The 12,832-nt window shown below is 34.3% G+C and overlaps 1 protein-coding gene across 14 annotated transcripts in view; it reads left to right on the top strand.

Annotated features, from left to right (window-relative positions):
* CBLB (Cbl proto-oncogene B) overlaps positions 1-12,832 on the top strand; it is a 224,662-nt gene that overhangs the window by 14,073 nt on the left and 197,757 nt on the right. For 13 of the 14 annotated variants that reach the window (XM_044941414.2, XM_044941433.2, XM_025283292.3 and 10 more), the window contains one exon: positions 999-1,249. The exons of the other annotated variant lie outside the window; for it this stretch is intronic. In XM_044941414.2, the coding sequence (XP_044797349.1) occupies positions 999-1,249 (251 nt within the window). The remainder of the gene's footprint in view (positions 1-998; positions 1,250-12,832) is intronic. 14 annotated transcript variants of the gene reach the window in all.

Raw genomic sequence — 12,832 nt, 5'->3', positions numbered from 1 at the left:
TGTGTTTAAAATACCTTGCTCTTGAAAACTTTGCAGAAAGATTTATGATGAAAGCTTTAGAAGGGGGCCAAGTATCTGAGGGACCATCAAGCTTATGGTTCACGAGCTTCTCAGTAAATCTGCCTTTAGGTGTACGTTTTGCCTTTTGTTAAAGTGGGCATCTTTATGTATACACTCGTGCAATTCCCAGTGATTACATTTAAATGTTTAATTGGATGGCTCTTTATACTGAGGTTGGAGGGGTAAGAATGAGATGGGTTAACTTACTCTTGACTAAATCACATGAACGTGTACCAGCGAATGTAGTAGTAGAATTACAGCCTTTTTTTTTTTTCTAACAGAAAGTATTTTCAGTTATGCACACAGCCGTGAATGCCCCAGTGGTTGGGTGACACCTGATGGAATGACTGAACCGTTATGTAGCAGGTGTTTCTAAGCCTGGGATGTAATGTAAAGAGGTGGAAAAGACTTGTTCTGACCTGACACCCATTTACTACTTAATAATCTGGTTATTAAAATCGTACCTGTTTTAGTCTCCTCAGTGTTTAGGAAAAGTATACCAAAACATAAAATCAATCAAATCACTTTAGTTGGGAAAATAATATCTGAATGTGAGACATTAAGATAGGCTAGCAGATGAGGCCTGTTCCCTCATTTTTGTTTAAAAAAGAGACTGTTAGTGATGTACAATAACTAGCACGTTGGTGTTCTGTTAAGCTGTGAACAATGGGATATTGGAGAGAGGATGAAAACTTTGGGGTTGAAAGTAAAGGTCTGACAGAGAAACTGAATGAGAGCAAAGGAAAATAGGATTTAATTGTCTGAGAACAGATGGGAATTTAATTCTTTGTAGATTGGTGATTATAGTTTTAAAGTCAAAATTTGTTGTATGGAAAGCAAAGAAATAGTACATAGTTTGATAATTTTTCAGTTTTTCTGTGGAAGAAAGTGTTGCAGTTCACATGAAAATGTTTTATTTCTGTCCTTGTTTCTTTTAGGTCAGACTGTGCCAAAACCCCAAACTTCAGTTGAAAAATAGCCCACCATATATACTTGATATTTTACCTGATACATATCAGCATTTGAGACTTATATTGAGTAAATATGATGACAACCAGAAACTTGCCCAACTCAGTGAGAATGAATATTTTAAAATCTACATTGATAGTCTAATGAAAAAGTCAAAAAGGGCAATAAGGCTCTTTAAAGAAGGCAAGGAGAGGATGTATGAAGAGCAGTCGCAGGACAGGTAAGAATATTTCAGATTTTATTTTTCTTAGTGTTAGTCGATGTTGCTTTTTGTTTCATGGTTAGGATAAATGTCACCATGTGTGTGTTTGAAGGGAAATATTGCATTTGGGTATTTGCTTTTCACATTATTTAAGCCTTGTAGTTTCACACAAGGTGTGCACAAAATTATCTGTGTCAGTAGCTAGTTCATGAGACGGTGTTCTTATTTTTCTGAATAGGCATTATTTTTCAGAGAAGTTTTAGTTTGCAGAGAAGTTGTTCAGAAAGTAGAGTTCTGTTTACCTCCTTCCTCTAAGTGCCAGTTTCTTCTTAACAGCTTGCCAAGAATGGTACTTTTGTTATACTGATGAACTGATTATTGATACAGTATTATTAACTAAAGTTCATAGTGTCTTTTAGGGTTCACTCCTTGTGTTGCATGGCTCTATGAATTTCCACAAATGTATAATAAGGTCATGTATCCATCTCTATAGTATCATGGAGAATAGTTTCACTGCTCTAAAAATGCCCCGTGCCTGACCTGCTCATTGTTTCCTTACCCGCCTGCCTTCACCACACCTCTTGAAGCCCTGGCAGTTGTCATCTTTTTAGTCTCTATTGTTTTGCTTTCTTCAGAATGGCATATAGTTGAAATCATGTAATATGTAACATTTTTAGACTGGCTTCTTTTACTTAACAGGGTGTATTTAAGGTTACCCAGTGTCTTTTCATAGCTTGATAGTTGATTTCTTTTTATTACTGAGTGATATTCCATTATGTGGATGTAGTACAATTTGTTTAATCCACTCATCTATTAAAGGAGATCTTGGTTGCTTCCAAGTTTTGGCAGTTATGTATAAAGCGGCTATAAATACTGCTGTGTAGGATTTTGTGTGGACATAAATTTCAATTTCAGCTCATTTGAGCAAATACTTAGGAGTGTAATTACTTGATATTATGATAAGCCTATGTGAAGTTTTGTAAGAAGTTTCCAAATTGTTTTGCAGAGTGGCTGTACAGTTTACGTTCCCACTGGCAGTGAAGAGTTTCTGTTGCTCCACTCAGCCAGCATTTGGTATTGGACAGTGTCTTTGGGACAGAGTCTTGATTGGATTTGTGGGTGTGCTAGATATGAGTGGCAGATGTAACTTCAATTCCTGTTCTTTGTTAAGCGAGAAGCTGGAGTGTTGATGCCTGGAATAACATCAACTGAATCCTCATTTCATAGCCAGAATTTTTGACTTGGAGATTCTTCATTAAAGTTTGTTGTTTGGCTATTTCAACATTAAATTTCATGATCTGTCTTTAGCTGAATAGAAAAAATAATAGCGTTTTCCGTTTCTGGGACATTTATATCTAGAATACATCTAGATAGTGATCGTCTATTTATATTTCCGGACTGCAAAACAAATATTACTTAAAGTATATAATGTCTTAATGTAGTTGAGGTGAATTTTATGTTAAGACTCTGAATGTCTTTGGATTTTAGTTTCCTTAGATATTGGAAAAACTTCTAAGAAATCTCTATTACAGGTCAGAAACAGTTGCCTCCTTTAGTCTAATGAAATATAAGATTGTATAACAGAAAATTCAGTTATCAGCCAAACAAATACCCAGAATGAATAAAACCATCAAATTTAAATGTAGGAAAACCCTCTGCCAAAGGTAAAATGGCATGAATGTTTACTTATTTATAATTTGCTCTCTAAATTAGTGATGAATCCTAACATAATCATAGGAGTCTAACCAATTATGTAACTGTGGGCTCATCACTTAATATTATTGGACCACAGTTTACACATCTTGAGGGTGGTGAATCTTCCAGTTAGTTAGTTGCCTTTTTAGCTTCAAGCTCTGAGACTCTCCAGGCCTATTAATGGGAATTTGAATTGCCACAGGGTTCTGGAAATAAGAAAGAGAACTATCATAGTGTTGGTTTCTTACAGACTTTCCAAGAATGGTCCAGTGTTATGGAAAGGCACATGTTTGTGTTTAAAACTGTATTTTTACCTTGTAGTTTTGCCATTGATCTAATAAAACTAAGTTGTTTTAGAAATATCTTTCTTCATCTTAATCAGATTTGGTAGCCCTGAAATTCTTAACCTAGCAGTGCAGTCCATGAAATTTTACTTTTTAGGTTATCAGGTCAGTGAGAAAGTGTATAACTTCTAGGATCTAGGAATTCAAGTGGATACAGTGTTTTAATTGGATGTAGTAATATTTAATGGGGTTAGATTTATTTCACTTTATATCATTTTTAGAAACTTGAAATATTTTTTAGCTCAGGAGATGTCTTATAATTACCATTTCATACATAAGTTTTGATTTTTTTTTTTGCTTTTTATGTGTGAACATATCATGGTGAAATTCTATACATTTTGATTGATCGTGTATACATTTCCATAGATGACGACAGATTGCGTAATGTTAAGTGATCATATTGAGGCAACTGTAAATTCTGTGTTTTAAGTATCCAAGTAAATTTTGTCACTTTGAAATTCAACCCTATGCTTACTAGCTTCTGTGCTGGTGTAGCATATTTCTAATTGGGTTTTTCTTTCATCCATGTTCCATTTTCTGATAATGTTCAATGGCCACTGTTTATGCAGAGCTTGCATTTGATAAATGTCTGATCATAATTCATAATGATGTACTGTCCTTGGTACACTGTAACAAGATGCAGATTTACTATTTGTGTTTCTTTTAGTGGTAATATATTTTTAAATAATTCATTCTGAATTCCCTTAAGTTTTTCAAATGTTAACTGAGGCTTAAGCATGCCATTGTACTTGGAGCTCTGGGACATCTTACTCTATAGAATTTGAAAGAAACTTAGAATCTTCTCATGGTTGTTAGGCATTTTAGTATTCTGTTTAGTATTATGACTCTTACCTAACATGTATGATACATTAATTATTGGGAATATTATAAATTCTCTGAACAATATATATATTTTTTTAATTTTGTAAATAATGTTGCTAGGGACATCAGTATTTTTAAGCTAAAAATGAAGGACAGTTATAGTAGAAATAGTAATTTGGAGTTCATTGACTAAACCAGCATTTCCCTGAAAGATTCTGTACTTTACTGAAGAAAATTGTCCTGAATGAATACATGAATCAAAATTTTATTTTAATGTTCCTGTTGTATCAAAAATAAACTTCTTTGTGGATTTCTTTTAAATGTAGGGATTAGTGGGGAAAAAATCAATCATCAGTTTTGAACCAGCTGTGCTTTAATTGATTGCTTAAATATGAGCAGCCTGAATTTTTAAGACAGTTTCACATAAATGTGATAAATATGATAATATAAAAATGAATAGATATAGCAAAGGGCATGCAGTGTATTCCCTGTGTAGAGGGTGAGAAGTAGAAATTAAATACATTTATTTGCCATGGAAATAGATATTAAGAGCACATAGTCCAAGCCTCTTGCTTTGAGAGTGGGTGGAATAATGCTTTCTGGTAGAAGCAGCCTGTATGCCTCACTTGAGTTTTATAGTAAACCTCTTTCTGCTCCAGAATCACTTTTTCCCCATATCCCCCCTCCCCAAACGTTTGAACCTCACACTGAGTTGGTGCTTTCTGAGCAATGTCTACACCATTCTTAACTGGTATTTCTGGTAAGAATACTTCACTGGTCTCTGGCACACATAGCGTTTGCAAGTGTGGCGTAGGAGTTAGGAGTCATGTAGAGAAGGGACAATTTATAGTTTCAAGCACAGAGAAGAGGAGAAACTTTATAACACGTTTCTTAAGTTTTAGTGGCAAAAGTCAAAGTGGGTGTGAAGTAGTTAGAGGGTAGCTACAGGTGACAGCTGTGAAATTGACAGGAGATGCCTGTCTTCAATGATGTGCCTGGCAGTTTCATCAATTGATCATTTAAAAGAAAAAAGTTTTCTCTCTTTTATAAAAAGTTATGTATTAATCACCTGTTCTTCACACCCTGGTGTCGGGCACTGTTTTTGTAGAACACCCAGAGGTGATGGCATAATGATAATCAGATTTTCCATGTTTGAGAACTGCTTCAGTGAACCAGAGTGCTACAACCCATTTTTCCCTCCTACACTCTGGTTTGTAACCACTGAAACAAAACCAGAAGTCAACTGAGATGGAAAAATAGCTCTGCGTTTGATAGCCGATCTGAGAAGAAAATAAAGGCTCTAAAAAAATTCATGCCAAAGAGTAATACATAGATGTTGTCTTATTATTAATATCATGTGAAAGCCCCTGGGCCATTCTTTATGTACATGTGTTGTAGAAAACAAATCATAGTGTGCATAGCTAGTATAATAATAGTCATTCCAAAAAAAGATTTTTTAAAATGTATTTTGACATTAAAAAATTAATTCTAGAAAATGCTAGCCTTTGTTTAAAATTCGTGCAGGAGCATCAGGCAAAAGTCTTTTTCTCTCTTGACCATTTGGCTGAGCAAAGAAAAATGTATAGCCTGCTTCATTAATAAAGTGCCTTTCTCCTTAAAGAACCACAAATCACCATGCTTGATGTTTATGCCTGTGTTGTAATTCATGAAATAGTGTACCAAGAACATTTTGAAACTGATACACTAAAGATAAGTTGAATCAAAACAACATCAGCTACAACAACAGCAGCAACAATAAGGGCAACAACAAAATACAAAGCTGCAAACCAACCTGCTTGCCTTCTCCTACAGCTGTATGACAGCATTGCTTTGGCCAAAGACTAGTGTTGTATTAACTGAAATGTTTAAATTTGTATAAACGTGAGTACATGTTAGCAGTTTTGAAATTCCTCATGGGTTTTCCATCTCACCATATAAAGATACGGACCTTTGTGTTCTGTGTAGTAGTTTTAATTATTGCTGGGCCTCACAGGTTAGTGGCCTTGCTTATAATCTCTCATCAAGTTCCACCTTTTCTTCCGGGCAGCCCTGTGCACTGTGAGAAGGACGTGAGGGAAGACTGCAGGAATCTCGTGGTGTGATGCCATTTCTCCTCCAATGTTCTTTGTGAGCTTGGTTGCTTTTCTGATTGCAGTATGTGTTTTCTAGTCTTTTATTATTTTCTGGATATTCACAGTATTTGTTGGTTCAGACATTTCAACATCAAAAAATGAGGCTGTGGTTTGTTTCAAACTAAATGTCCCTGTTGCTCCATTAGTCTCTTAAATATTTTTTCGAATCCAATAGTAGTTTCTAGTAAAAAAATGCTATTTTTTGTTATTACAATAATCATTTGCAGGAGAGTTAATCTTAGGAAAGTTATGTCTTCTGTAAATAATGTGCGGTATTAAATGCATTCCATTTGTTTCATGAAATATCTATTGTTTAATGATGCACGAGAAGGAATAGTTTATACTCTTTTAAGAAAACAATTTTATATTTTAAATATTAACCTAATCTTTCTATTTTATTTTTTTTTTTAAACTAACGGTGAAAATTTCAAATCTTTTGCATTTCATGAGAACAAGGGACAAGCTGCAAGTAGAAAAATATGATTTCTAAATAAGTCAAAATAGGTTGTGGATAGATTTTTGAACATAAATATTTTAATATAAACATACTCCATTGCTATTTAATTTTTTATATGTGTCTGCATTCTAGGCATGTTTTCCTTTTCAGTGTAAGAGTAGAGGAAGGGAAAGATTAATTTGTGATATTTTAAAATGATGATCTATAATTTGGATACAGAGGAAAATAGTAATCAGTCCAAATGTGTCTGCCAAGTAGGAAGTGGAATTTTCTCTAGAAAAAGTGAGCATCTTCCTGAGATTAATTTATCATCAATGAATAGTTTATTTAGTCTTGATAAGAACACTTTCATTCATATTTCAAGGATCTGAGAGACATGAATATACTTTTCTAAAGTTTGGACATGAAGGGGCTTTTTTCTTTAATATGCTATGAATATAGAGGCCACAAGAAAGTTGTTTAGATAAATCTTTCAAAGTTAGACAAAAGGAGTCTGTTAGAGTGGGCAGGTCAGAGCTTGCAGAATCTTTGACTGTTAAGGACTTTATGACCAACTACATCCATGCTGCTTTTGCTAACTGGATACAAAGTAGTTTATTTGTTGATTTTCATACAAGTCAAAAGAGAAAGGGGTTTATTTAGCAGTTTCCTCTTTGGGATATATTTTCAGAATGCAAAATAATACAACTTATTTTGCTATCCAGATACTCAAATTTAAAGCTGGATCCAGTGCCCACTCTTTTTAAATTTTAACCAAAATGTTTACATTTAATCCATTTATTTGATATTTATTTACTTTCTTTCCCCAGCCCTCTATTAACACCATTCAGTCTATAACACCTGGTTTATTAGATATTAAGCATTTCATTGCAATTTATTTAAATTCCTTCCACGCCAATATATATATTATATACACATATTTTGATTTTAAAATTGGAGAGTTTTTACTTGCAGTTTATTACAATTTTTGAGTAATAACCATTGTATCATAAGACAGTAAAGCCAACTCACAAGGCTCAAGAGAACTTGGCTTTACGGTTGAACACCTTTTATGTTGCTCAGTCTTAAGGCAGCTTATTAAAATTGATGTTTTCCTCTCAGTAAATATCCGGTGACATTCAAATTTGATAATTAAAATCCAGAAGCACTCAAGAAAGAATGCCTGTTTTCAGTTTCATGATAACAATACTCCCACAAAGAAGGTTGATGAATGATGTGTTTCAAGTGGCAGATTTGTTATTTATTGATAGTTAAAGAGTGCTCCTTTGGCAGTTTTTTACAAAACTAAATTGAAGTCTGTTTATAAAACAGAAAAGCTGCAGTGATAATTCTATAGCCTGAAGAATGCTTGGAAATCTTGCCCAAGAAGCATTTCTTTATTTCTTTCTTTTGGTGATTTAATATAGAAGTGGAGTTTCTGGGAATCTAAACAGATTAGCATCCAGCACTAATTGGTTAGGTCATAAACTAGTCCTCATGTCTCACTGTTTTGAAATAAAGTGCTTCAGGAGTATTCAGTTTTCTAAACCCATTTTTAGTATTAATCTTTTGTCTCTTAAAGATCATTATTGTTAGAGCATGAGTTCTTGTTGGAGTTTTCATTTATGCATGAGTTGTTTATAGATAGATGTATTAGTTGTAACAGGTTACACCTACGGTCATTGCAGAAGGTGCCCATTTATAGATTTAAATCATAAAGATTGAGACTGCCTGTCTCATTTGGTAGAACCACTGAGGAAGAGATTAAACTCAAAGATAATCTACATTTATTATTGAAATGTGTTACTTTGAACATCTGATCATGTGATGTGATCACATGTAATCACATGTGTGACTGTATTAATTTCCTAGGGCTGCTGTAATAAACGACCACAAACAGAATGGCTTAAATTGCAGCATATGTTGCCTTAAGTTGATTCTCTCACACTTCTGGAGCCTAGAGTCTGAAATCAAGATGTCCAGAGGGCCATGCTCCCTCCAACCCTCTAGGGCAGGGTGCTTTCGACTCCTGCAGATTCTGGTAGCCCCAGGCACTCCTTGACTTGTGGCCATGTAACTTCAGTCTCTGCCTCTGAAGACTGTTAATGTGTGTGTGTGTGTGTGTGTGTGTGTGTGTCTGTCTGTCTGTCTGTCTACAGATTTACCTCTTAGGAAGGCACCAATCACCTTGGCTCAGGACCTAGCCTAATGACTGTATCTTAATTTTATTACATTTACAGAGAATAATATCCAAATAAGGTCACATTCCTAGGTAGGGCTGAGGCTGGGATTTCAGTATATATTTTCAGAGGGCACAGTTTACCTATACCATGGATCAAATATAGCAGTGTAAAATTTTTACTATGGAGGTGGAAGAATATTTAAACTTATTACAATATATGTCATGAAAGAGTGAAAAACTGCTCAGTAGAAGATAATGCCAAACAAATTACTGAAAATTATTTTTTGAAGGATCTGTAGCTCCAATAATTTTGTAGTTTTTTTTTTTTCAGGTTTATAATGAAAAGCTCTGTGAATTAATTTATTTTTACACATGAAAACTATGATGAAATTTGACTTTAATCAATAATAAAATTATATAAATTGAAATAAGTGAATTCATAATTACTTTTATTTCAATGTATAAAATGCCATCTCAAGAAATTCTTAGTACTATGAGTATGTATATTTAAGTTATAATATTAATAGCCCTGATTATCCCTTGATTAAGAATTCCTGTTTTATTCTATTATTTTGTGATAAGCTCTGGAGGATTAATTAAAGTGGTTAATTATGACTTACTTCATTATCATTAATTCTGTTTAGGAAGTTTTCTGTATTGCAAATTAAAAAAAAAAGATGTGGGAGGTGTTTTCCATGTTGGTGGCATAGAGGCAGTTGTACTTCATGTTCACTTCTTATCTTTAATATCAGTGGTAAAGAATCTGCCTGCCAATACAGGAGACACAAGAGACATGGGTTCAATCCCTGGGTCGGAAAGGTCCCCTGGAGTTAGAAATGGCAACCTAGTCTAGTATTCTTGCCTGGGAAATGCCATGGACAGAATATCCTGACTGGCTACAGTCCATGGGGTTGCAAAGAGTCAGACTGAGCGTGACTGATTCTGAATTCTGAAAAGTGTGTTACAAGTATGGTTTCAAATTAAGATTTTAAAAAATAAACTCAAGGATATTAGTAAAACAAGGGTAAATTATTTCTAAAAATGACAGGTTGAGTGACTTAAACCAGGGGTCAGCAAACTACAGAACTAGACAGTAAATATTTTAAACTTGCCAGATGGTCTCTGGCAAATAGTTAGCTCTTCTTTATTATAGGAAAGCAGATATGGACAATATGTAAATGAATTGGAATGGCTGTGTTCTAGTAAAACTTTATTTAGAAAAATATTGTGGTAGACTAAATTAGCCCTGGGGGTTTTGGTTTGCCAAGTCTTGGCTTAAAGTAGGGTTTAAATTTTGTCCAGGTTTTGGACAGTACAATTTTAAAAGCATTCTGTCAACATAGGCTGAGTATATAAGTGGCATAAATTAGGAATGTGTTTGGATGAAAGTAGTAATATGTGAGCAACAGTTTACATATATAGGGATGTGTAACTCTCAGCATGCTGTCAGAGACCCAAGTTCTTTCTGGCTTTGTAGTTTACTTCTTTAGTAAACTACAATGAGTTGGGTTCATCCTCATTCTAGTCATCTCTCATGGTTGTAGAATTCCTGCTGCAGTGTCATATATTTTTTGCCTACAACACTGAGGAAGGAAGAGTACGGCTACATACACCTGCCTCTTTCTGCTGTCGATCAAAAAGCTGTTCAGGAACCTTTCTACCAGCTTGCTCCCTCCAAGCAGATTCTCTTAGGTCTTTTTAGGCCTGAGAAATTGTTATATCCAGAACAGTAGACGTAAATTTTTTCTCTTCTTGTTGGCTTTCTAGGGGAAGATATTTAAAATTAAAGGAAGGAAGACTAAGACAGTTTCATCTTGAACTCATTATCCTTTAAAAGAGAAAACAATTGTTTTCTGTTTTCATTGAGTAATACCTCATTCTCTTCTAAACTTTGACAACTGCAAACTTATGTTCAGACCTACGTAATTGAAAGCTAGTAATTAGTTTCAATAGGTAAGGAAGAATGAAATTCTGTTTTATAGGCCTTGTATTACTATCTTTGTTATCAAACATGCCTCAGAGATGAGCGCTAAGTATTCCAATTCCATTTTCTATATGGAGAAACTAAACTGATTGGAGGTTACATGACTTGACAGGAATTGTATATATTCAGATGTGATGTGTTTCTAAATAATGTCTTATTACCAGTCAGCATGTGTGAGCCTGCAGCTGTCGGCAGCTGAAGGGTATCAGCATTGTAAGCCCTTTTCAACTTTCTTTCAGGAAGACTCATTTGAACAATTAGCACATTTTATACTTGTGAAAAGGAGGTATTTCCTCATCTTTATTAAGCCATTATTGATATATGTCAAATGCTCAGAAACTTTTTTTTTTTTTACAAGACAGCATATATTAGTTAAATTCAGGATTGTTTGTTGAAAGCTTCGTTTCTGAAACATGCTTTTTTGTTGCATTTATCTGTGAGAGTGTGTGAGAGACAAAAGTTACCTGTGACTTTTAAAACTTTTAATTCCTTTGAGGAAATAGGAGAGGTTACTTAAATATTTTTGGCTGAAATATATTAATGAAGGTAAAATGTTACCTCATCTTCCACATACTGAAAACATTTCAGTTTTTGTTCTGAAGGTTTTTTATGGAGTATATTGATTTTCAGTGATAGTAACAGCATGTGGAGCTGTCAGTTTTATTCTTTTCCAGAAAAATTTAGAAAATTTTAATTTGACTAAAGATCTCTGTTCTTGTCAGCCAGGTCTCACTTATCCAGTTAAAGTAGGTTTCCCCGGATTCAGTTAAATTTAGTTAAATTCTTCAATATTTAGTTAAATTCTTAAATTTAGTAAAATTCTTAATTCTTAGTAATTTCTTAAATACAAAACAGCAAATTCCCTTTTAACCATATTTTTGGTGGTTTTTTTTTTTTTTCTCTCTGTATAATTCTAATTTTAGTTTATTTTCCAGAGTTGGATATGTAAGATTTTTATTTTTTTATAAAGCAACTGAAGTAAAGTTGGTAATTTGTCACAGTCTTTTCTCCACTTTATCAGTATATGGTAAACTACAGCCTGTAAGCCAGATCCAGCCTGTGCTTCTTTCTGTAAATAAAATTTCAGTGGTACGTGTGCATGCCCTTCTGTGGCTACACTGACAGATGTCAGTAGTTGCCACAGAGTCTGTATGGCCCACAAAGCTGAAAATATCTACTGTGTGAGCCTTTACTGAAAAAGTTTACTGACCTTTGCACTGTTGATATAATCTTCGATGGTAGTCTTAGAAACTTGGCATTTTTAACTTAAACGTTTTTTTCTTCCTCTTGATTTTTGTTCTGTTCTGCTAGTGATGCTTTATGTATTACTGATCCTTGTGATATTCTGAGGACAGTAAAATGTTAATGGAAGGGAGTCAATGATTGAGAGCTAAATCATTATTAGACTCCCATTTTCTGTCTTGTGTCAGTATAATGTATATAATTTGTGTATAGTTTTAATGTGTGATAAATTTAAACTTTTTTCATAGGGTATTTTTTGAAACAGGAGATACACAAGATCTATTATTAATGTCTTTATGAAATCACCTAATCTAGTGGCTTCTGTACACAGCCCAGACCAAATGATGCACTCTCACCCCCTAGAATGGCTAAGTATAGATCCCTGACTTTCTGCAGTACCTCTGCCTTTACCAGTTGAATTCTAAATGTATCCACATTTTCAAAAAGTGCCCTAGTTATTTCCGATATTCTGCCTGCTCTTAAGATTCCCTAAGTCAAATCATCTCAGTTAATGTGTACAGCCCCCTGGGATCATTGAGATGGCACAGGTGAGGCTAGAAGAAGCCCAGATCTGTTCAGCACTCCTTTCGCTTTACTGAACTTCCTTTATCATCACTGTAGGTAGATGACCACTCCCAGTTGTCACTCAGGGTCCCAAGACAGGTAAGTTTCTGGAAGGCTTTTGAAAGAGTTTTGTTGGACAAAAGGGATTGGAATTCTTTTTCATATTCTTCACAGATTGACCTAATCACTGTCCTTAAAAT

The sequence above is a fragment of the Bubalus bubalis genome, chromosome 1 (assembly GCF_019923935.1).
Source record: "Bubalus bubalis isolate 160015118507 breed Murrah chromosome 1, NDDB_SH_1, whole genome shotgun sequence".
Classification (NCBI taxonomy): domain Eukaryota; kingdom Metazoa; phylum Chordata; class Mammalia; order Artiodactyla; family Bovidae; genus Bubalus; species Bubalus bubalis.
The sequence above is the reverse complement of the archived record's forward strand: the minus strand, read 5'-3'. Positions and strand labels throughout refer to the sequence as shown.